Here is a 26,434-nt window from a genome sequence, read left to right on the forward strand (position 1 = left end):
TTGATGATTGTATACTGAATACAAATTTTGAAAAATTAATAAAAACAAATTATGCAAATTGGTTTTTAATTAGTATTAATTATACTAATTAGGTTGGTTTTTTTAAACATTAAATCGGTACACTCAATGAAAAAGTAATAAAATGTTATTTCTAATACCCTCTTTGTGCGCTGTAGGCCTCTGTATTTCTCAAAAGTAGGGCCTACTAGTGTTTATATTAAAGAATATAAATTATAATATTCACAGCTTTCAAGGCTAACCTAAAAAAAACTGTTATCCACATCCAATAAACAATTCCAATTAATAGAACTGAAATTGACACTCACGTTTCTGACTTCCATTTTTTTTAAATGTCATTCCGACCACTAAGTTCACAATATTTTTCATCAAAACAACCCCAGTTATATTCTAAAATCGTTATTTATTTGCATGAATTGGTTTGATTTGAAAAAATAAGTAGGTAAAGCTATGAAAACTCACTTCAAAGTCTCCCATGAATCATAACATCAAAACTAGCTGATGGAAACTTGCTGAATACTGTTTCATCAGGAACAGTGAGAGCTACAGAACATGTCTATAAAAGTTATTGATATTCACAAGTAATCCAATCGGAAACCGATCAGAAGAGAGAAAGCCTGACCGCTTTCCCGTGACTCAAAAATCACTGGCAGTTTCCTGACGTCACGTGAGCAGTGTGGGCTCTGTTGTACCAAATTCAATCTGCCGTTACTCCCAAAGTACTGAACAGGTCTTAATGAGATACATTTCTTTGGAAAGTAGAAATTATAAGCTTTTTAATGATCATATTCACGTTAGAAAATATTCAAGAGTTAAGCAATGACAGGTTTTGAAACTTGGATGAGCATCTGCATGCACAGTTTTCACAGCACGGCCAATGAGCGTCTGATATGCCTACTATTGACATTATCTTAACCAGCTTCATGAAGTAGTCACCTGGAATGTTTTTCACTTAACAGGTGTGCATTGTCAAAAGTTAATTAGTGCAATTTTCTGCCTTCTTAATGTGTTTGAGATTGAACAGTAAATAGAAAATAATAAAAATACAGTAAATAGCCCTATTCCGCAACTGTAGTAATCCGTATTATGTCAATAACCGCTCAGCTAAGTAAAGAGAAATGTCATCCATCGTTACTTTAAAACATGAAGTGTCTTAATTAATAAAAATAAAGAGAAAACACTGAATTAGAAGGTGTGTCCAAACTGCTGCCTGGGTACTGTACATACTGTAAATACTGGGGGGGGGGAATAAAAAATAACTATGTATATACTGAAGTAATTTTCTTATTTTCTTATCCAAGATTTCTAAAAGATTATTTACATAATCATGATAATTTGGGAGCACTTATTCTAAGCCTGCGTGAATAGCACCTGCATAAGCAATGAGTGGATTGTTTACAGAACAGCATCAGGAGTCCATGTATATCCGTTATTCAATGCTTTGGAAGTCTCAAGTTCTCTTCCACTGATAAGAGTGTTTACTTTATAAATCCCATCTGACATAAGATGCATATACAGAGTATTCTTGTGCATTATTCCATAAATGTCTTTTAATGCTTATTCATGTCCTTATCAACACAGACTTCACATAAAGTGCTACTGAAATCATTATAGAATATAAATGCCAGAGGTACTAATGTGAAATTCATGGGGAACAGATGTAAAACAGATGCACTAATGCACAATAATGCATGCACACATGCACATTCTAACTCTCTCCTGACTGTAGTGCTCTTCAGTGAAGTGATTATGGGACCGTGTCTCATTTTATACTAATGTCCCTAAGGCAATTGGTACGTGTTAAAGGGTTGTTGAGCAGTGATTAATGAGGAAGGGAACAAAGGGAAACAAAAGCATTTGGATTTATTCGTAAGTATAAAAGTACAAAAGCAAGTGCTGCTGTTAAGAAGCGGAAAGAATCTGATTTGTTTCTGGAAATAGAGAAAAGTCCCCACAGCACAGCGTGCGTAATCACATCTCCGGCTAATTACACTGGCTGCTACCTTTCGCTGTAATACAGGAGGAGTCAGCCTAATTAAATGAACGCTCGTCCCCATATTAAGGCGAAGTATGTCATCTAAATGGAAATTCGCTCCTTAAGCAGGTGGAAAATACAAGGAAAGGAGACAATTTGAAATTTTCCTTGTCTGTAATCATTATTCATGTCAAACACCAAAATTTGTAATTCACTTAACAGACATCATCCATCATGTTTTACTGAGTTGCAGAAAAGATGGCATGTACCATTTAGCATTGTGCAAACTTAATTCATAATATACTTGCCACAAAGTGTTTTGTTGAGTTGCTAATATCTAAAGTAGACTTGCTTACAGTATGCGGTTTCTGTATCACTCTGTTATCTGGAAAATAGTACTGAAAACACTTTCTTTCTCAGCACACAATTAGAAGCATGAAGTCAGTAAAGATTAAAGTCAGAATCATATGTTAGAAATTAACTGGAGAATAATATAGCTCCACTGGTTAAATATAGACTGACTATGCCCTCCAGTATTATTGGCACCCTTCATGAAAATTAGCAAAAAATGAATATAGAAAAAGAATAATACCAATTAACAATAATTCTCCTAAGGCGAGGTGAATATCTGTGATTATTATACATACGGTACGGGCCATTTTTTCCATGGAATAAAAACATGTATTCTATCCCCTTCTAGTGGGTTTATTGATGGCATGCAATATTGTTATCATATTGCTTATCCTCCATGTATTATGCCACTCTCCTCAATGAAAAATGAGCGTGCAATATTGTTATAATATTGCACGTTGTCAAAACAACACGACATCACATGTCAGAGCTCATGTGAATATCCAATGACAAAACTTTTCTGCTGTGCATGCGCAGAATCACTTCTTTGTTGGCCAGGAAAGATAGAAGACGAGGTTAATTCAGTGCTCGGATTAAGCACTAAATAAATAAACTGAAAACTGAAACTAAAGATGCACAGAACGGCTACCAAAACTTCATTATATATTGTTCACGCATATTTACAAGAGAAAAACATACCAACAGACATTGAAAACCTGGAAAAGATACACGTCGGAGATGTAAAACTAATGCACTAGCAAGTGACTGGCAGTTTGTACACAAACATGGCTGTGAGGTTTGTTTCATTAAAAAGCGGACGATTTAGAGAGAATTATAAAAGTGAAAGACGTGCTGAATACCCGAAAGGCTACCAAAACTTCACTGGATATTCTTCACAACTACTCCAAGATGGCGGCACGTACACACGCAGCGGCTCCTCTCTGTCCCGACAGAATGGTGTTTTCGTGTTTTTTGTGTTTTAAAACAGTGTGCATTTGTTCGTCTTTGTCGCGTCCATCAGTCTTAAGGCGCACATACTCCCGTGAGTTTCTGTTCGACATCCACAGAACTATATTCACGGATATAAATCCAGCGGACGTGGAACTGCTATGCGACTACGGTTTGCTCCGGAGGCCTGCTCAATCACCGACCCCCACTCCTGCATCCAGCCCACAGTGGAAGCGCTACAGGCAGAACATGCAAAAGCAGAAGAGGGGCAAGCACGGAAGTATCCGGGCTAGGCTAGCGGCTAGCCCTCACCGGCCGGCTATTCCTACCATCACTCTGGCCAACGTACGCTCGCTGGACAACAAGCTGGATTATGTCCACCTGCTCCGCTCATCTTTTAAGTCTGTGAGTGAGTGTTGTGTCCTCATGTTTGTGGAAACATGGCTTAACGACAGCGTCCCAGACTGTGCCATTCAGCTAGCCCAACTAACATGCTACCGGTCAGACAGAGCGCTAGTCGAGGGGGGGAAGACTCGCGGCGGAGGACTCTGTGTTTACATCAGTGATGCCTGGTGCCACGATGCTGTTGTGGTCTACAAACACTGCTCACCACTGGTGGAGTTTATAATTATTAAGTGCCGGCCATTCTACCTGCCGAGGGAATTCACAGCCATATTTCTGGTAGCAATATACATCCCTCCCAGCTCCAATAACAACAGGAGTGAAGCACTGAATGAACTCTATCAGCACATCAGTGAGCAGCAGACAGCCCACCCAGATGCTTTCCTCATCCTGGCTGGGGATTTCAACCATGCAAACCCCAAGAGCGTTTCCAAAACTCTATGGACATATCAACTTTCCCACACGTGGAAACAATACTCTGGACAATGTTTACACCATGCATAAAGACACCTACAAAGCCCTATCCCTCCCCCACCTTGGGGCCTCAGATCACTCCACTGTTATGCTAATGCCAGCATACAGGCCGCTGGTTAAAGTCACCAAACCAGCTACAAAGCAGATACGTGTGTGGCCAGAGGGGTCCTCAGAGGCACTCCAGGACTGTTTTTCCACCACTGACCTGGAGCATGTTCAGACAGGTGACCACCTACAACAACATCACAGATCTACAGGAGTACATGGAGACCGTCACTGCCTACATGAGGAAGTGCATAGATGACGTTACGGTCACCAGAACCATCTCCATTCGGGCCAATCAGAAGCCATGGCTGACAAGGGAAGTCCACAGGCTCCTGTGGGCTCAGAACGCCACCTTCAGAGCTGGGGACGAGGTGGGCCTGAGGACAGCTAGGGCCAACCTGTCACGAGGCATCAGGGTGGCCAAGAGACAGTATTCCAGGTACATTGCTGACTATTTCAACGACAGCAGAGACACCAGGAACCTGTGGCGGGGGATTCAGACCATCACAGACTACAAGCCCTCGCTGCAGACCTGTGACAACTCCACGTCTCTGCTGAATCAGTTGAACGACTTTGTCGCTCGCTTTGAGGCAGACAACAGCACCGCGGCACAGAAGACCCCACCACCTCCCGGTGACCAGGTGTTGACGCTGTCCCCTGACAGCGTGAGGAGAGCTCTCAGGACAACAAATGCACGAAAAGTCCCAGGTCCTGATAACATTCCTGGTCGTGTCCTGAGAGACTGTACCGAGGAGCTCACAGATGTCTTTACAGACATCTTCAACATCTCGTTGAGCCAGGCTGTTGTCCCCATGTGCCTCAAAGCCACCACCATCATCCCGGTCCCGAAGAAGCAGTCTCCCTCCTGCTTCAATGACTACCGCCCTGTCGCACTCACTCCCATCCTCATGAAGTGCTTAGAGTGGCTAGTCATGCGGCATATCAAGTCTGCCCTCCCCCCCGCCCTGGACCCTTTCCAGTTTGCATATCAGTCCAACCGTTCGACCGATGACGCCATCTCCACTGCCCTCCACTCAGCCCTCACCCACCTGGAGACAAAAGACTCGTATATCAGAATGCTGTTCATAGACTTTAGCTCAGCATTCAACACAATCATTCCTCAGCAGCTCATTCATAAACTGGACCAGCTGGGACTCAACACCTCCCTGTGCAACTGGCTGCTGGACTTCCTGACGGGGAGACCACAGACTGTACGGGTCAGCAATAACTCCTCCAGCACCATCACATTGAACATGGGGGCCCCCCAAGGATGTGTGCTGAGCCCCCTCCTCTTCACTCTGCTGACCCATGACTGCACACCAACATCCAACTCTAATCTCTTCATTAAGTTTGTGGATGACACGACTGTGGTGGGTCTCGTCAACAATGGCGATGAGACAATCTACAGGAGTGAGGTGAGCTGCTTGGCCATGTGGTGCAAGGACAACAATCTCCACCTGAACGTGGAGAAGATGAAGGAGATTCTTGTGGACTTCAGGAGAGCGCACACCCAGCATGCTCCACTATCTATTGATGGTGCTGCAGTGGAGAGGGTGAGCAGCACCAAGTTTCTGGGTGTGCACATCTCTGAAGACCTGTCCTGGAGCAACAACACTGCATTATTGGCCAAAAAACTCCAACAGTGTCTGTACTTCCTCCGCAAACTGAGGAGAGCAAGAGTCCCGGCCCCCCATCATGCACACATTCTACAGAGGCACCATCGAGAACATCCTGACCAGCTGCATCACCGTGTGGTACGGCGCCTGCACCGTGTCCTGCTGCAAGACTCTGCAGTGCATCGTGAGAGCAGCTGAGAGGATCAGTGGTGTCTCTCTCCCTTCTCTAATGGATATTTATAACTCCCGCCTCACCCGCAAAGCCATCAGGATTGCAGGTGACCCCACCCACCCATCTCACAGCCTCTTCAGTCTGCTGCCGTCAGGGAGGAGACTGCAGAGTCTCCGGGCCAAAACCAGAAGGCTCAAGAACAGTTTCTTTCACCAGGTGGTCACGAGGCTCAAATCCCTACCTGTTCTGACTCTCCTCCCCCTTCTGCCCCCTGCCACAGATTCTGCTTGCACTCCCCCCCTGCCCCCCCTTCAGCATCTGACATGTCACCCTCACAGTCCCCCCCAACACACACACACACACACACACACACACACACACATACATACATACATACATACATACATACATACATACATACATACATACTCTCAACGTTCATTAACACACTGAACTCAGGGACTGCACATTTTCACTTTACCTCGCTCATTTGTACTATTCCGCACTACCTCACCTAAACAGCCATTAGTTTATTGTTTATACTGCTTATTTCATGTTTACCTGCTATACCTCAAGTGCCCTTGACTGTTTATTTGCACCAATTTACGTGTGTGTGTGTGTGTGTGTGTGTGTGTGTGTGTGTGTTTAGTCTATGTCTAGTTCTTATCTAGAGTGTTTATACTGTTTATATTGTTTGAGTGTTTAGTCTGTCTAGTTCTTATCTAGAGTGTTTTTACTGTTTATATTGTTTGTTTTTTCAATTATTCTGTTTTTATTTATTGCATTGCCTGTTTGCACCATGGGTCAGAGAGGACTGAAATTTCATCTGTGCTGTATGTCGAGCATGTATAGCATATTTGACAATAAAGTTGACTTGACTTGATTTATAAGAGAAAAACATACCAACGGACATCGAAAAACTGGAAAAGACAGCAATAGCGGAAATATTGTCAAAGTTCTACTTGGAGGTGAGGAAAAGTGACGGAGACTTTTACAAGAGGACTTCACTCATGGACTTCACTCAGCAAAGCCCTTTTCTTTCGAATAACTGCAGTGTAACAATTAACTACGACCAAAAGTAACTTTGAACTTGAACTGTCAACCTGTATATAGCTTGTATACAAGTTGGGTTTTTGTTCAGGCTTTTTGGACTTGTACCATTTTTATTGTTAGAACTTTGACTTTCTACATTGAATTGACAGAACACTGAATTGCATTCGATCAGAATCAGCATTTAATTTATTAAGTTACTGCCCTGTTCTTAACTTTTTGTAAAATCTATAATTATTCCACTGAATATGTATGAATAATAATAATAAAAATAATAATAATAATAATAATAATAATAATAATAATAATGGCTTTTTCCGTGGTATACAGTGGTGCTTGAAAGTTTGTGAACCCTTTAGAATTTTCTATATTTCTGCATAAATATGACCTAAAACATCATCAGATTTTCACACAAGTCCTAAAAGTAGATAAAGAGAGCCCAGTTAAACAAATGAGACAAAAATATTATACTTGGTCATTTATTTATTGAGGAAAATCATCCAATATTACATATCTGTGAGTGGCAAAAGTATGTGAACCTTTGCTTTCAGTATCTGGTGTGACCCTCTTGTGCAGCAATAACTGCAACTAAACATTTCCGGTAACTGTTGATCAGTCTTGCACACCGGCTTGGAGGAATTTTAGCCCATTCCTCTGTACAGAACAGAACAGCTTCAACTCTGGGATGTTGGTGGGTTTCTTCATATGAACTGCCCGCTTCAGGTCCTTCCACAACATTTCGATTGGATTAAAGTCAGGACTTTGACTTGACCATTCCAAAACATTAACTTTGTTCTTCTTTAACCATTCTTTGGTAGAATGACTTGTGTACTTACTGCTTAGGGTCATTGTCTTGCCACATGACCGACCTTCTCTTGAGATTCAGTTCATGGACAGATGTCCTGATATTTTCCTTTAAAATTTTCTGGTTTAATTCAGAATTCATTGTTCCATCAATGATGGCAAGCCGTCCTGGCCCAGATGCAGCAAAACAGGCCCAAACCATGATACTACCAACACCATGTTTCACAGATGGGATAAGGTTCTTGTGCTGGAATGCAGTGTTTTCCTTTCTCCAAACATAACGCTTCTCATTTAAACCAGAAAGTTCTATTTTGTTCTCATCTGTCCACAAAACATTTTTCCAATAGCCTTCTGGCTTGTCCACGTGATCTTCAGCAAACTGCAGACAAGCAGCAATGTTCTTTTTGGAGAGCAGTGGCTTTCTCCTTGCAACCCTGCCATGCACACCATTGTTATTCAGTGTTCTCCTGATGGTGGACTCATGAACATTAACATTAGCCAATGTGAGAGAGGCCTTCAGTTGCTTAGAAATTACCCCGGGGTCCTTTGTAACCTCGCCGACTATTACACGCCTTGCTCTTGGAGTGATCTTTGTTGGTCAACCACTCCTGGGGAGGGTAACAAGGGTCTTGAATTTTCTCCATTTGTACACAATCTGTCTGACTGTGGATTGGTGGAGTCCAAACTCTTTAGAGATGGTTTTGTAACCTTTTCCAGCCTGATGAGCATCAACACCGCTTTTCCTGAGGTCCTCAGAAATCTCCTTTGTTCGTACCATGATACACTTCCACTTCCATATTTATGCAGAAATATAGAAAATTCTAAAGGGTTCACAAACTTTCAAGCACCACTGTATCACATATATTCCATTCAGCAAGCATGATATTGAACTCATCTTTGACTCGTTCAGTATCATGCTAGCTGAATGGAATATATCTGATATACCACGAAAAAAGCCAGCCAGTATTATTTAAATGATAACTGATACAAAGTCAAGGTTATTATTCACCAGTATTCACTGTACCTGAAGCGGATAATTGTTTTAATATAAATACACAGGTGATTATTTAAAAGAAATCATATTTTTAAAAATCACCTGTTTCAAAGTTCAAAAGCATCATGCAAATGTAATGCGCACAGACAAAACAGAGGCCATGAAAAGTGCACAAATTATGTTCCTACACCAAAACTACTTGGCTTGTTTTTTTTGTTTTTTTTTTATAAAGTTAGCGAGCTGGTTTTAAATGTAATGCATTAGCCAGTTCAAGTGGGAACGTGTCAGAGAGTAGATTTTTATTCACTTTTTGTTGTAACCTATCCACCTGTGAGATGCCTTTCTGCTCAGCACATTTGTAATGAGTGATTTGAGTTACTGTAAGCTTCCTGTCAGCTCAAACAATCTACCCATTCACCTCTAACTCTTCAACAAAGCATATCCACTAGGGTTATGACTGTGAAAGTGTTTTCAAAATTTCTACTTTCCTGATGTTGCATTTGGTGAACTTTTACTCATATATTACTTTTTTGAAGTTATTTTTATTGGGTCATGCAAAAACCTCCCGCACCCAACATCACCTCACTTTTGATAAATACATGTATATTAAATAAATAAATCATGATTATAAAATAAATTCATTGAAAGATGTGTAAAGTACTTTTATATAACAATAAATTGCTATTATTACAACAATTGTTAAGCAATTTATTGTTATATAAAAGTACTTTACACATCTTTCAATGAATTTATTTTATAATCATGATTTATTTAGCAGGCGGCACGGTGGTGTAGTGGTTAGCGCTGTCGCCTCACAGCAAGAAGCCCCGTGGCCGGCGAGGGCCTTTCTGTGCGGAGTTTGCATGTTCTCCCCGTGTCCGCGTGGGTTTCCTCCGGGTGCTCCGGTTTCCCCCACAGTCCAAAGACATGCAGGTTAGGTTAACTGGTGACTCTAAATTGACCATAGGTGTGAATGGTTGTCTATGTGTCAGCCCTGTGATGACCTGGCGACTTGTCCAGGGTGTACCCCGCCTTTTCTCCCGTAGTCAGCTGGGATAGGCTCCAGCTTGCCTGCGACCCTGTAGAACAGGATAAAGCGGCTAGAGATAATGAGATGAGATGATTTATTTATTTAATATACATGTATTTATCAAAAGTGAGGTGATGTTGGGTGCGGGAGGTTTTTGCATGACCCAATAAAAATAACTTCAAAAAAGTAATATACTGTATGAGTAAAAGTTCACCAAATGCAACATCAGGAAAGTAGAAATTTTGAAAACACTTTCACAGTCATAACCCTAATATCCACCCACAGACCTGCTGCACATTGGAGGGTTTTTTTTCTGCTTTATTCTATGTACAAATGTACAAAGCACTTGCTTTTGTACAACTCTAGAGACTTCTGTGTGAAAATCGCAGAAGGTCGGCAGTTTCTGAAATACTCATACCAGCCCGTCTGGCACCAACATCCATGCCAAGTCACTGATATCACATTTTCTCCATTCTGATGTTTGATGTAAACATTAACTGAAGCTCTCAATCTTTATTTTGTATCCTGATTTTGATTTGATGCATTGCACTGCTGGAACAAAATTGGTTGATTGGATAATTACATGAATGACCAGGAGGTGTAGGTGTTCCTGTTTAAGTGGCCAATGAGTGTATATTTATCATTGCTATCTCACTTGTGTTGTTGGGTTTTTAACATCCTAAGAGTGAAAAGAAACAAAATGAAAGGTTTGTATTAGTAGCAAACCTCAGCAAAGCTAAATAAAGTGTATTGTGAAAAAGTATCATGATATGATTTTTTTTCTATATCCCTCACTCCAACTGTTGTGTGTGTGTGTGTGTGTGTGTGTGTGTGTGTGTGTGTGTGTGTGTGTGTGTGTGTAATGTGCTGGGATGAAACAGGATGATAATTCTGTGTTTGTACAGACTTAATTAGACCTCAGATAATGTGAATGCTTGGGGAATCTTTGGCTTTCATCTCCCCAGGTTCTCTACTCTTTTAGAAGGAATAGAGAGGTGCTGCTGATTTGTTTGCCCTTATTAATTAGAGTAGAGATGAAGGGATAGTTTGAACAGTCCAAGAACCAAATTGGTTTTGCTTGTTCAGGATCTGGTTGAATAATAAAGACACTGTAAAAGCCAATTAGCCAAGTTTGCTCGAGTGGTTTAGGGAACATGATTGCCTCAATATGACTCCAATTGGTCTGAACCATGCATGACACATTTATAAAGTAATTCAATTTTACACTGTCAAATCATAAATTCCTGTTCAGGCTTCGCTTATAAAATGTGTCTCTCGAAAAATAATCACTTCGGACATGCCATGCCACCTCCCTTTCTCTCTTTCTTTCTCCCTCTCATAATCTTTTTTCTCCTCTCTCTGCCTGCTTCTTCACTGTCTGTCTCTTTGTACCTCCCTCTCCATCATCTTTAATGTTCTCACTAACTCTGTGCTGTATACCCCAGCCTTTCTGGTTCTCGTTCCCTTTTCCATCCCTCAGTTTTATTCGCTTCATCTCCTCTCCTCTCTCTCTCTCTATCATTCTACCTTTCTATCTTCTCCTCTCAGTTTCAGGACTTTTCAGGTTCATACATGGAAATACAGACAGCAGCTCAAAGTGGGCATGTCTTGATGTCTTTAGATAGGCATGCCTTTGAGTCCATATATAGGTTTGAAGACACCCTGACCTGTCCCACTCAAAAGTGCACCCATCTCCTACAATCCATGACATGCCTAAGTGTCTCACTCAAAGGCATGTCTAGTTATCACATTCAAGGACACACCCACCTACCACATTCAAGGACATGCCCAGTTCAAAGGTGCAGCCACCAACCACCATGAAGAACACACCTACTTGTCACACTCAAAGGCCTACCACACACAATGACATAGCCACCTGTCCCAGTCAAAGGCATAATCACCTACCACATTCAAACACATGCCCATCTGTCCCACTCGTACACACACTTAAGGACACACCTATCTGTCCCACTCAAAGGCACATCCACCTCAAGGACATGGCTACCAACCATGCTGAAGGTTATGCCCACCTGTCCCACTCAAAAGCATGCCTACCTCCCACAACCCAGGACATATCCACTTGTCCCACTCAAAGGCACAGTCACCTAGCATACTCAAGGACATGCCCACTTATCCCACACAATGGCACAGCCACCTGCCACATTCAAGAACATGACCACCTACCCCACTCAAAGACACACTTAAGAACACGGCCACGTGTCCCACTATGAGGCATATCCAACCACCACACTTAAGGACACACCCACTTGTCTCACTCAAGGACATCAGCACCTACGTTACTCAAGAAAACACCTACTTGTCCCACTCACAGCCACAGCCACCTACCATACTCAAGAAAATGTGCATCTTTCCCACTTAAATTTCACACCCACCTAACATACTCGAGCACATGCCCACCTGTCCTACTCAAACACCCACCTGCTACACTCTGTTCTACTCAAAGGCATCCTGTGTTCTGTGTTCGACAGATTCTCTTCATTTAAAGTTTGCATTATAGATAAGACCATTATAAACACCACACTGTATGATTCACTGAGTAAAGCTTTCACCTGAGATGTGCATATGTGAATAATTTATTACAGACATTAAATGTAGGTAAGTAAAAGATATTTTCTTTCATTTCTCATGCCATCTCTGTCTCTCTTTCTCTCTCTCTCTCTCTCTCTAGTGGATGGAAGCTGGTCGTGTTGGTCTTCTTGGTCCAGATGTTCAGCCACATGTGGTGGGGGTCATTACATCCGCACTCGTTCATGCAGTAACCCTCCGCCTGCTTACGGAGGAGACATCTGCCTTGGCTTACACACGGAAGAGGCTCTGTGTAACACACAGTCCTGTCCAGGTACACATACACTAGTTCATCTCCACACACAATCCCACGCTCTAATTTAAATATGCAGGCTCAATGCCGTTATTTAAAGACACATTTACTGTGTATATGCCTAAACGTCCACGTAACACCCAAATGCAGAAACACACTAACAAGTCACATATGTACGTGTGTACACACATGTACACTGAAAGTCTACTGTTCCTATTTTATGTATTAATTTGTCAAAAAAAAAATCTAAAGCAAATGAGTGTTATTATGCAGGAGGGTGTTAACTAAAGCTGAGACAAATTGCTTTATTTATTTATGTTAAATCCTTGTATGAATCTCAAATCTATCTGGAAATCATCTTCAGCAACGAAAATGAAACCTGACTGTGTGTTGTGTTTTCACCACTAATTGCAACAATCACAAAGTGGAACATTTTTCCTGATATACATAATCTCTTTAGTCCTAATCCTATGAGTTCTCATCATATTGTGTGTGTGTGTGTGTGTGTGTGTGTGTGTGTGTGTGTGTGTGTGTGTGTGTGTGTGTGTGTGTGTGTTCGGAAATGCGGTCTTAGTGAGCTATTAAACATAGCCATTAGTTCTACTGTCGATTGTTTTATGATTTGACTTCACCAAGTGATCTCTGATCATGGTCAGTCAAGATTTTTTTTTTTTTTCTGACCACATTTCTTCTGCGAAGTTTACAGTTCATCACTATTCTTCAGAGTTTACATGTGTTGAACAATTCTTAACCCAATTCCAGTAATTCCATTAATCTCCTTAGTTGTTTTCTTTACTTGATGCAGTTCAATAATTTGACTCTTCTGAAACACAGTAACATCTTTTCCACAGCCATGTGATATGTCTTCTGACATGGTTGTTAAAGAAATGAGAAGCAACTCACTGCATCAGTTAGGGTTAAAAGACTTTTAAAGCATTTACAGTTTTTATTAATTGATATTACATTTTAACCATTCATAATATTATGAAACATTTGTGAGACAAGGTAGTTCCTGTTATTACTTAATTTAGCGCAAGCTATAAATAGTCTTTCCTTCCATAGCCTCTCTCTTTTTTTTAATGAAATACCAAAAATTAAAGCAAGAAATCTTTTGGCAAGTCAATTAGTGCATGCACCTTCTTTACATCGGAGGTCATTTTAAAACAATCAATTAAAGAATGTGAAGATCAGAATTTCAGTAGTTCAGAAGTTTTCATACACCAAGTTGGCTGTCTCTTTACACAGACAGGAAGATTCCAGAAATTCATGTAGTGACTTGTAGAAGCTTCTAATTGGCTAATTGTCAAAATTAGGAGTATACCTGTGACTATAGCCAGTGTCTTTTTGCCCTTGATACCATGGGAAAATCTAAGCAACTTGGCTAAGACCAAAGGTACCACAATTATCTGTACAAACAATTGTGTGCAAATGTGAAATTCTTGGGACCACATCAACTGCATCGTTCAGGAAGGAGGTACAAATGAATTCCCATGAACTTTAGTCCAAAAGGTTCAACTAAACCCCAAAACAACAGTAAAGGAACTGGTGAAGTTGGAGGCATCAGGTACCGAAGTCTACCATCTACCATTAAGAGAGTCGTATACAGTATTGCCATTCCATGAAAGGCTGTCGTGCAAGGAAGAAGCCCTTGGGTGAGGCTTTTAATCTGAAAAACATCATCCAACTCTAAAGCATGAGGGTAGCAGCATCATGTTGTGGGGATGTTTTGCTGGAAAAGGGACTGGTGCTTTCACCGTAAGGTGGCTGGGCCCACCCTTAGAGATGGGGTGAGGATCTTAGACATCCGGAGGGATCTCAGAGTAGAGCCACTGCTCCTTCATGTTGAAAGGAGTCGGCTGAGGTGGTTTGGGCATCTGATTAGGATGTCTCCTGGGTGCCTTCCTTTGGAGGTTTTCCGGGCACGTTCAGTTGGGAGGAGACTTCAGGGTAGACCAAGAAAACACTGGAGAAATTACATATCTCATCTGGCCTGGGAGCGCCTTGGGATCCCCCAGGAGGAACTGGAAAGTGTTGCTGGGGAGAAGGACGCCTGGAATACCTTACTTAGCCTGCTGCCACTGTGATCCGACCTCAGATAAGCAGAAGAAAATGGATGGATGGATGGATGGATGGATGGATGGATGGATGGATGGATGGATGGGACTGGTGCACTTCAAGAGGAAGAAGTGTCTAGAAATACTACTACCACCCATCAGTTCTGTCAGGATGAATGAGCAAAAATTCCAGTAAAGTATTGTGAGAGCCTTGTGGGAGGCTACCCCAAGAGTTCAAGCAAGTAAAAGGCAATGCCACCAAATACCAACAAAGCGTATGGATTGCTGCAGGGTGTGAATAAGTGTGTGTGTGTGTGTGTGTGTGTGTGTGTGTGTGTGTGTGTGTGTGTGTGTGTGTGTGTGTGTGTGTGAAGAGCAAGGCTTTTTTATTTGTCATTACAACCATATATAGTACAAAGTTAAAACGAAACAACGTTTCTCCAGGACCAAAGTGCTATATTAAACATCACAGGCCTACAAAATCTACATATAACAACATAAAATAACAAAGTGCAAACATCAAGGACAGTTGGAAAAAAAAAACACACAAAAAAAAACAAAGACAGCTAGCACAAACAGACAGTACAGTGCCAACCATTACCTAAGAAGGCAGCTTTGGAGATGCTGGGGATTGAACCCAGGACATTCTGTAATCGGACATTGTGTAGTGTGTGCAGGGTCATGATTCGATACATCTATCAGAAGCCCAGTTAGCACTGTTGGTTAAAGTCTATCTGTTATTATGCAATCGTCAGCAGTGTGTAGTTGCTTGGTAACCACTTCATTTTAATTCACCAATTCACTTGCTGTAGGTTGCATGCGGTGAATAATAATAATAATAATATTTTCATGCTTCTTTTAAACCATTTTCCTGCCTCTAAGAATCAACATCTATAATAATCGAAGAATGAGTTGACATGATGTAGATTGTTGAATAGAAAACAGATCAGGTGACCCTGTTTTTTAAAGTAAAATATAATCTTTTTAAATATGTTTATGAATTTTGCTATATCGCATAAACTGATGGTGTTGTTTATTTCAACGTTTTGCCATTCTTAATTGTCATTTACAGAAGAAAATAGATTTAAGGATTATAAAATAAGTCTATGTAATACGTGTAACCTTTAGTCCAAAATCTTTGTGAACACAGACCCAGATCTTTGGACCCAAACACTCTCAAATATACCACATCCATCAAGGATTTCCACAGATATACTGATGAACATGACACACAATCAGGAATTGGGTACATGTACATACTCTTTCATGCATATAGTGTAGAATGTAAGCCTGACTGAAGGAGGAAAATCAATGGCATACTTAGCATGAAAGCAAATGATGCACTTAAGCATGTATACACCCACAACAGCAGGAAGAGAGAGAGAGAGAGAGAGAGAAAAAGAAAGAAAGAAAATCAGCTAAATGGTGAGACATGCCCTCCACATTAGGTTAAAATACAATGGCTGAGACGGGTGAATCTCTGGTATTCAAATGTCAGTTTGTCCATTAGCCAAGGCCTGAATTAAACCGTGGCATGACCTTTTTGTGGCTCCACCTGTCACACCATTCATTACGATCACACAGTGAGCGAAGGAAAGGAATACTAATGACAAGTGAGCAATGGGAGAGCTGACATCAAGCTTTCATTACTTAGAAGTACATCTCTGTGAAACTTAGATTCATAAAGCTTCATTGCTATGATTAGCATTTTTCTAAGCTTTAATAGAGCCTTCTTAAGCTTGATAATTAATTTCTTGTGATAAATATGTAACTTGAAATGTATCCTATTAGCACTTAGTTTATCCATCCATCCATTATCTGTAGCCGCTTATCCTGTACAGGGTCGCAGGCAAGCTGGAGCCTATCCCAGCAGACTGTGGGTGAGAGGCGGGGTACACCCTGGACAAGTCACCAGGTCACTGCAGGGCTGAAGCACTTAGTTTATTCATTCCTAATTCCATCTATGAATTAGTACAACAGGAGGGAAGAAAGTATAAAAAAAATTAATCGATTAAAATGGATTTGATGGACATGCATGTGAAGTAAAAAATTGAGCTAATGAAATGCATGCGAAATTTAAAAAAAAACCTCATGAACAGCCATTTGATTCAATAAATTCAAAGATGATTTGATTAAAAGATTCAATCAAATATGGACCGAATTCAACACTGACCAGCGTATTCTTTCTTTCACTATAGCTACACAGAAGAGTGGAAATAATAAATATTGCATTATAAAAAAGTAAAAGCAATTAAAAAAGCATGAGACTTAAAACTACATTACAGGTGTAATGCTGCTCAGTCATAACTTATTATATTGTATAATTTATTTGTTTCCTTTGTGTCATTTTATTAGCCTTTAGATCTGCATTGTTCATTGTGTATTATGGGTACAGTTCCTCATTTCTGCACATCATTCATCATTTAGTGTAGAAAAAAAAGTTACTTCCATCTTGCTTTTGTTACTTCTGACTTTATATCATTGGAAGTTCTTGGTAAGAAATGATAACTAAACAAACGCAACTGGCCAAGGTGACACAGTGGATGGCTTACTCTGTTTCCCCTGTCAATTAGTGTGACACTAAACAATCATGGGTGTCTGAGTTCATGTATGTGGAAGAAGGAAGATAGCACGTTCCTTGGAGTGGGGGGGGGGTTTGAAAATTAATGTCTGGCTTTCACCCAGGTGTAAACCCAGATGTTATCATAATGCCATGTGGCAACTGCATTGTTTGTCTGTTTGATTAAAACACCTTTAATATTTATGGACCATTATAAAATTTTGAACAGTTAAAATGTCAAAATGGCAATGATATTTTAAAATCCTAATTTAAAATAAAATGCCTCCAAATATGAAAAGAAAAACAGGAAAGTAACATTTTGATGTGATTAACTACAATCACTTAGAAATTTCAGTTTGACATTACTAGCAATAGGTGATGACATTCATGAAATATAAACATACTTGTGAAAAAAGTGACCATTAAGCTTGATTTTCATTCAGATGAGTGGCATAGTGAAAATTAACTAACCAAATGTTTACATTTATAGCATTTAGAGGCCAGAGTGATTTACAGAAATGCTTTGTAGTCTCTATCGAAAACACATCCTCTTGCTAGTTCACTACATAAAGGAATAAGATCACGATCAATCCATAAAACCCTGCTGGGGAGGATAGTATGGTAGTAATGATGATTGAGAGAGAGAGAGAGAGAGAGAGTACATTTGTTAGCCTAACAAATTCTGCAATCAAATCTTCACATGCAATAAGAGGAAAGTTTACTTACGCTTCCATTAAAAGTATTGGAATGGCAAAGCCAATTTTTTTTGTTGGTGATTTTGATTGCTGTACAGTGAAGACATTTGGGTTTGAGATCAAAAGATGAATCAGACTATAGATCAGAATTTCAGCTTTCATTTCCTGATATTTACATTTTGATGTGTTAAACAGCTTAAAATGTGGCACCTTTAGTGGTAGACCAGCCAATTTTATTTAAGCAAAAGTATTGGAACAAAGTCTTAAAGAAATTTTAAAGTAAATGACACTTGATACTTGGATGCATATCCCTTACTTGCAGTAATAGCATCAAGTCAGTGACCCACTAACATCAACATACTGTTGCATTCTTCTTTTGTGATGCTTTTTCATGCTTGTAGTGCAGCTTCTCTCAGTTGTTGTTTGTTTGGTTGTTGGTTTTTTTTTTTTTAATTGGGGGCCGGGGGGTGTCTCCCTTCAGTCTCCCTGGATTAAGCTCTGGTGATTAACTTGGCCAGTCTAAAACCTTCCACTTTTTTTCCCTTGATGAAGTCCTTTGTTGTGTTGGCAGTGTGCTTTGGGTCATTGTCTTGCTCCAAGTTCTTTCCAGTTAGATTGGATGCATTTCTCTGTAAATTGGCAGACAGAATGTTTCTGTAGACATCATCAATAAAGATTAGTGAGCCTGTTCCAGAAGCAGCCATGCAAGCCCAAGCCATAACACTACCTCCACCGTGCTTGACTGATGAGCTTATATGTTTTGAATCATGACCAGGTATTTTCTTTCTCCACACTTTGGTAGAAGTTAATCTTGATTCCAGACCTTTTGTGACTCAACTCTGTATTTTTTTTATTCTTGTTGCTGGTGGGTGGTGTGCACCTTGTAGTATAGTCTCTATATTTCCACTCTTGAAGGCTTCTTCAAACAGTGTATTGTGATCTCTTCACTCCTGCCCTATGGAGGCTGTTGGTGATGTTGCTGACTGTTGTTTTTACGTTTTTCTTCACAGCTCTCACGATGTTTCTGTCATCAACTTCTGTTGCTTTCCTTGGCTGACCTGTTCAATGTCTGGTTGTTAGTATACCAGTGGTTTCATTTATTTTACAGACATTTCAGTGTCTCTAATTGCATTTACTTCTTTTCTCAGCTTCAAACTGACTTACTTTTCTACCATAGACAGCTCTCTGGTCTTCATTTTGGTTTATCCTTTTTCACAACAAATGCAGTCTTCATAAGTGAAACCTAGGACTCAAAGCAACAGTTGACATTCAGAGCTATTAACTGTTTAAGCAGTCAAACTAACAGTCTAAAGTCCTTCCCGTGCCATGCAGTCGGGCTCATTGCACAGTGCCAATGTCCGTTTCTATAGCCCTTGGCCTCTCACCTATACAGCTAGGGTTACAGTGGGGGGGTTAGTCCTCTGGTAACCGCGAGAGTTTGACTCCCCACTCGCATCTGTATTGCAGCATGCCTTGCCAGATGGCAGTAGGTACCATTTTTATGACCGCAAGTAGAACTCGCAATCGCCCGATTGAGAGGCGGACACGCGAACCACTAGGCCAACTTGCAGTCAAATAGGACACACTAAAAATGCCTGTCAGTCACATGTTCCAGTATTTTGGGGTACTTGAAAAATGGGTGGGATAAAACAAAAGGCTCCATGGTCAAACTCATTCAACACAGCTGGATATAAATATCAGGAAATGAAATCTGAAATGTTGATCTATCATCTCATGTATATCATTTGAATTCAAACCCAAATGTCTTTAGCATACACCAAAAACAAAAGCACTGGCCTTGCTGTTCCAATACTGTAGTTAGTTACAAGCATTGTTAGCTATTCAGCTTGAATAGAATTCACGAGGCTAGAGCATGAGCTAAAGAAATTCTCTCTCAACTGGACAAGGTTTAGATCACATTGATAAATAATCTTCATAAAGTATAGAAAAGATGATCAATTTATATTTTTGCCAAAAAATTTTTTGAATAGCACTATCTGACAGGATTTCCTATGCCACCACAGGATAACAAAAAAGGTTGTAACTAAAGGAGCCTGATCTAAGATTCATTGATATTTCAAATAAGAAAATCAAAAGATAAAAAGCTAGCATACAGGAAAGAATCTGCTGAATCCAAAACTGTCCTGACAGGACGAATCACTATTTGATCAACTGCAACTTCTTTCATGTATTGACCGATAATAGTCCTGAATTTATTTGTGTTTATTTTCTAATTTGATCCATATAAGTCTTAATCATTAGCTGATGAGTTAAATTGCATGTGTTAAATGAGGTTGAATGTTAAACTCTGCATTGCTGAAATCCCCCAGGACTGACACACCAGGCTTGATTCATTAGCCAGTTGCAGCTGTTTGTTCCAAAAGTTTAGAGGATTCAGTTTATAAAATGCTATTTAAAATGCTTTATGCCAAAGTAAACATGTACATATGGACATATACTTAGCTCCAAAATTTGTGTCAGAAAGGTTAGGTTATCGTGGGAGTTAGTGTAGGTGGAGGTGATTGTGAAATCAGTTTATACAGTAGGTTCAAGCTCTGCATGAGAATGCAAAGAAATAGCTTTTTCAACGAATAACCACTTGAACGCAAGATGCATTTTACTTTTAAATTTTTATGCTTTAACAATCATGTAAACATATAGCTGAGCAAAGTGAGCATTTCAGCTCCCACTTGTTGGAAAGAATGTATTAATTCTGATAAAAAGTTATTCGTAGTGGACGCTTTTGCACACAATGTTACGGTTTAATAAATGTAATGCTATTTTTTTTCCACAGAGAGTTGGTCTGACTGGTCTGAATGGTCCCATTGTGACTCTTCTGGCTCTCAAATTCGTCTTCGTCACTGTGATGTTCTATTTCCTACTGGGAATCAGTGTTCTGGAAATAGCAGCGAAGTCCGTGCCTGCCTGTCCGACTCCAACTTTATCCCAGGTGGACATACACACACACTTATAATAACACCATGGGACCAGACTCAGCAAAGTTAGGACATATGCACAGAGTGATTTAATTAAATTTATATAGCATCTTTTTTTAAAAACAAGGTCGCTTGGTACAACAATAAAAAGGACAAATTCAAGAAAGACAAATGACAAGGACTCTGGAAAGAAGGAAACTGGAAAAGCAAGGAACTGGGAACTGCATGACTACATGGAGAAAAAAATAAAAACCTGGAAAACATTTCACAAAAGTTTGAAAGTGACACTCCTCTTAGTGTCTCCCAGGAAATAGACATAGCATCCATCAAATGGAATTTAATGGAATCTTGACCCTCATTCAAGTATACTTGTGCAGTCGTGTCCTTTACAGAATAGGAAAACCTTTACAGTGAAGCCCCTTTATGGTATTCCCCAAAGTGTACAGGCAGCTGTTCACTGAGCCACTAGCTAACAGTCACTTCCGCAAAGTGCTTGAGAGCCCCCAGTGGTCTGAGTATATTCACATCTGCAAGAGCAAATAGGTTGTCATTACCTTTGACAGGAAGGTTGGGGTTATCCAGAGCTTGAAATGTTTGCACTCCGGTTCTCAAGGAGGACACTTTGTCCTGACCAATACTGCATTCAATTTGCAACAAGTGACACTGTGAAACAGTGTCAAGTGAAACAAGTGACATTGGAAATCCATGGCACTTTTAGAATCATACTCTAGGGCTTGGATACAGTCTGCTTTGACACAAAGCCATCTTTATGGTCTGTATCCAAGCACTATATCCTGCCCTCCATCCACTTTGGCAGTTTTTGAAACCCAAATCCATAGTAACAAGTGTTGCCAGGCAAAACAAACCTCGCCTGATAGCACTTATGATGAATATGAAGGAAGATAGCACGAAAAAAAATAGGTACCCTATGGGTACATGTGGCTACTGCTTATAAATAAAATTATTTTCTGATATTATGTCCATACAGTAAATGTAACATATATATATTTACTCTGAGGCAGTAGCCACAAAAATGAAGCATAATCCAAAAATGAACAATTTAAAAATCACAGAAATAAAATATACCAACTGTCTGTACTTTACATTATTCTACTCTTACCTCTTACAGTTTTCGAAACTGAAAGAAACCTCCAAACCAAGGCTGACATACACACGCTGTCACCATGACCCAAACTCTTATTTCCCGGAAATGGCCCGGCGCTAGAGCTCAGTGGAACTCACTTTCCCTCTGTAATAAGCATAAACATGTCTGAAAGCGATTTCTTTAGTCTAGTCCATTTATTTATAATTTATAATAATAAATCAGGGCAGCACGGTGGTGTAGTGGTTAGTGCTGTCACCTCACAGCAAGAAGGTCCGGGTTCGAGCCCTGTGGCCGGTGAGGGCCTTTCTGTGTGGAGTTTGCATGTTCTCCCCGTGTCCGTGTGGGTTTCCTCCGGGTGCTCCGGTTTCCCCCACAGTCCAAAGACATGCAGGTTAGGTTAACTGGTGACTCTAAATTGACCGTAGGTGTGAATGTGAGTGTGAATGGTTGTCTGTGTCTATGTGTCAGCCCTGTGATGACCTGGCGACTTGTCCAGGGTGTACCCTGCCTTTCGCCCGTAGTCAGCTGGGATAGGCTCCAGCTTGCCTGCGACCCTGTAGAACAGGATAAAGCGGCTACAGATAATGAGATGAGATGAATAATAAATCAATAGAGTGGGGAAGTTTTTATTAAAGGGGTTTAAAAGTGGGCGTGGCCAAACCCCTTCCTTTGCGTATGAAAACGAACCAAGAAACCATCCAGTGACAGCACAGTGTATGCAAATGAGGCAGGTAGTGATCCAATCAGCGTGTTTGTGGGATGAGTCTTTCCGAGGCAGCACTCCTGCAGTCTGAACTCAGAGCTCTTTTTTTTTTTAACCTTTTTGGTCACCGTAGCCTTGACTGAATGACCCTCAAAATGTTGGAGGCTCTATTTGAGACCAATGCCCATCTATCCTGAAAGTTTCATGAAGATTGATCCAGCTCTTTTCCCGTAATATCGTTTTCAAAAAAACAAAGAAACAATGAAACCTGACCGAAAACAATACCTCGCCCCCTGGTGGACATTATTACCTTGCCCATCGTGGGCGAGGTAATAATGTGACAGCGTAGAAGGGCCCCTAGTTTGATAATGTCTCAGACAGAAAGAGGCTATCATTTAGTGCCTTCTGGAGCTGTACACCAAAGACCTGTCCAGGTATCAGTAGCAGATGGTACAGAGTGTTTGTCCTAGCCTGCAGCAACAGCATTTGATCCAGCTGAAGATTCTCATTTGTGTTAACAGCCCCAGTGATTTACTGTTACAGGATGACGATCTTGCTACTGATGTTCAACAAGGAAAACAAATCTCGTTCTTGTTATCTCTAGCCGCTTTATCCTGTTCTACAGGGTCGCAGGCAAGCTGGAGCCTATCCCAGCTGACTACGGGCGAAAGGCAGGGTACACCCTGGACAAGTCGCCAGGTCATCACGGCTGACACATAGACACAGACAACCATTCACACTCACATTCACACCTACGGTCAATTTAGAGTCACCAGTTAACCTAACCTGCATGTCTTTGGACTGTGGGGGAAACCGGAGCACCCGGAGGAAACCCACGTGGACACGGGGAGAACATGCAAACTCCGCACAGAAAGGCCCTCGCCGGCCACGGGGCTCGAACCCGGACCTTCTTGCTGTGAGGCGACAACGCTAACCACTACACCACCGTGCCGCCCGGAAAACAAATCAAATGGAGAAATTCCACTAGTTCTGAAGAAAATCAGCCTGTCAGTATGGGATATAGAACTGAAGTTTTTTGACAGTTTGCAATTAAAAAAAAAAACAAGAGTGAATCCCAACATGAGAAGGAATCCCAACACAAGCTCAGATTAAAGAATAATAAGACACAAACAAATCTACTGACACGTGGTAACACTAATAATCAAGCAAAATGAGCTGTAGCAGGACTGATGGAAAACATAAATACATACACACACTTCCTGTATCGACTCAAGAGCACACAGACTCCAAGTTGTCTTCATTTCGACAGGCAGTAATGCACGTCCCATCAAATAATCAATCTCAGTCGCGCTGGGCTAATTAGTGACTCGTTCCATTCCTTGTGTAAGTGGCCTGATCGAACACAGACATTAGAGTAATGGTTTTAGGATCCAATTGCATTTATAAACAAGCAGGGAAAACTGAGATACTTCATATATGACCGTTTGTAGAGACTCATCAGGACTTGTCAAATTGGTAATATTGAAGCTTTCAGTAGTTTATAAAAGGTAGGTTTGTGTATTGCATGAGTTATAGGTAATATAGTCTGACCGGCCACTTTATTAGGTATATCCATGCACCTGCTGTTTTATGCAGTTCTCTAATCAGCTGATCCCTTGACAGCAGCACAATGCATAAAATCATACAGATACAAATCAAGAACTTCAGTAAATGTTCACTTCAAACATCGGAATGGAAAAAATTGTGATCTCTGTGACTTTCACTGTGGCATGGGTGTTGGTGCCAGATGGTCTGGTTTGAGTATTTCAGAAACTGCTGATCTCCTGGGGCTTTCACACACAACAGTGTCTAGAGTTTACACAGAATGGTGTGAAAAACAAAAAACATTGAGTGAGCGACAGTGGAAACGCTAGGGCTGCTCGATATTGGAAAAAATCAATATCACGATTTTTTCAGTAAATATCGATATCGCGATTTTTAAAACGATATTTATACACCTTTTTTTAAAGCCCTGATCATCAACACCTGAGGCACCGGGCCACATTTTTATAGTACAGGCCTCATAGGCTACCTGTCAACCCTTCCCGTTGTACCCTGAAACGCCTTTTACTTAAACTATTTACTGTGCAAGCGCGTACTTTGCATAGGTCCTATCGCCTGCACAAGGCTCACGTTCTCCTCACTCAACATTTCCGATCACAGAGGATGGAGCCAGCGCTGCTATTACCAGTGATTACTGCGTAACGTCCACACTGGCTCGTAGCCAGCCAAGGATAAAATCTCTCTCTCACACACACACACACACTACAACGTAAGCTTGTGTGTTGTTAAGACACCAACATTAAACACGCACACACACGGACTGGCCATTGGGAGTAGCGGGAGTTTGTGGGCCGGCGGAGAAAAAAAAAAAAAGTTGCGCGCTGGCCTTTAATATGATAAGCAATGTTAACAGTTTCTTTCTCTCTTAAAGAAACTGTTAACATTGCTTATCATATTAAAGGCCAGCGCGCAACTGTTTTGTTTTTTTCTCCGCCGGCCCACGCTGAACCACCGGGAAAACTCCCGCTACTCCCGATGGCCAGTCCGTGTGTGAACACGCACAATATAGAGACAAGTCCTTAAGAATTAACATACATGAAAATAGCTCAGCGGCATGTAAACATTCCCTGAAAGTGTAGGTGGCACTGCGGCTAGATGCTACGTGAAATGGCACAAGGCAAACACCATGCTTCGCTCAGTCAACAGACAAAATCCACGAACCCAGTAGTCCTCCTACTACTGTGGGTTAGTGTTCTGTGGCCAAAAACACCCTATGCACAGTCATTCCAAAACATCCCCACTAGTTGCAGGTTATGTCTCAAATACAGATATGCGTTGTGGATTAAGCGATCTATTTTCAAGCATCAGGCTTCTCTTCCTTCATCTTCCAAATGTGGACTCCGCTATCTTTTTGGCATGTCAGCATTGAAATACCATTTGCTGAGATATTTCACTCGAAAAGTAAAAGCAACACATGATTAGGGCTACATGATTAGCAGGGGGACACCGTTTTAAGCGCACGGAATTTTAAAAACAATGTAATTACATCTGAGTCCGTCTACATCGCGCAATAAACCCGTCCTTAGCAGAACCTACTTCAAAGCATGATGCTAGCTGCAGATGCACAAGTCAAAATCAAATGAACCCAAGTAAACATGCCGCGGCGGGCAACATTAATAACCAAATTGCCTTACCTTAAAACGCTGCCTTGACCACAGGACGACTCGCAATTATTCCACTTAAATCCACACGGTTTAACACATCTAGCAAGCTGGATATGTGCTAATATTGTTGTGCTTGTTTTCTTCCGTAGATGCCATTTTTACATTACCCAGTCCCACATCCAAAAATATGACGTAAATATATGTTAATTGTATTATTATAACTATTAGTAAGCAAATCAAACAACATATTAACAAATCAATATATCAAATCACCCGACACGTATGAAAACAGAAGAACTGATTTTTTACTGTTGCGGAGATATCGCGGGAGTAGAATGGATGACGTATGCAAGGCTACGGTGTGCCTTAGGGGACAGAAGGGTTCGTTTGACCTTACTGTCACGTCAATGTTATTGTTGTTTTATTGCCATTGTAGAAATATTGTGCATGTCCCTTTCGACAAATGACAAAAAATCGTTTCATATCGATATTATGA

At 40.8% G+C, this 26,434-nt stretch overlaps 1 protein-coding gene across 1 annotated transcript in view; it reads left to right on the forward strand.

Annotated features, from left to right (window-relative positions):
- The window catches only part of sema5a (sema domain, seven thrombospondin repeats (type 1 and type 1-like), transmembrane domain (TM) and short cytoplasmic domain, (semaphorin) 5A), a 535,180-nt gene that overhangs the window by 481,231 nt on the left and 27,515 nt on the right, over positions 1-26,434 (forward strand). Inside the window, exons 19-20 of the mRNA XM_060899996.1 lie at positions 12,569-12,739; positions 20,822-20,977. Coding sequence (XP_060755979.1) covers positions 12,569-12,739; positions 20,822-20,977 — 327 coding nt within the window. The remainder of the gene's footprint in view (positions 1-12,568; positions 12,740-20,821; positions 20,978-26,434) is intronic.

This window comes from Neoarius graeffei, chromosome 19, assembly GCF_027579695.1.
Source record: "Neoarius graeffei isolate fNeoGra1 chromosome 19, fNeoGra1.pri, whole genome shotgun sequence".
Lineage (NCBI taxonomy): Eukaryota > Metazoa > Chordata > Actinopteri > Siluriformes > Ariidae > Neoarius > Neoarius graeffei.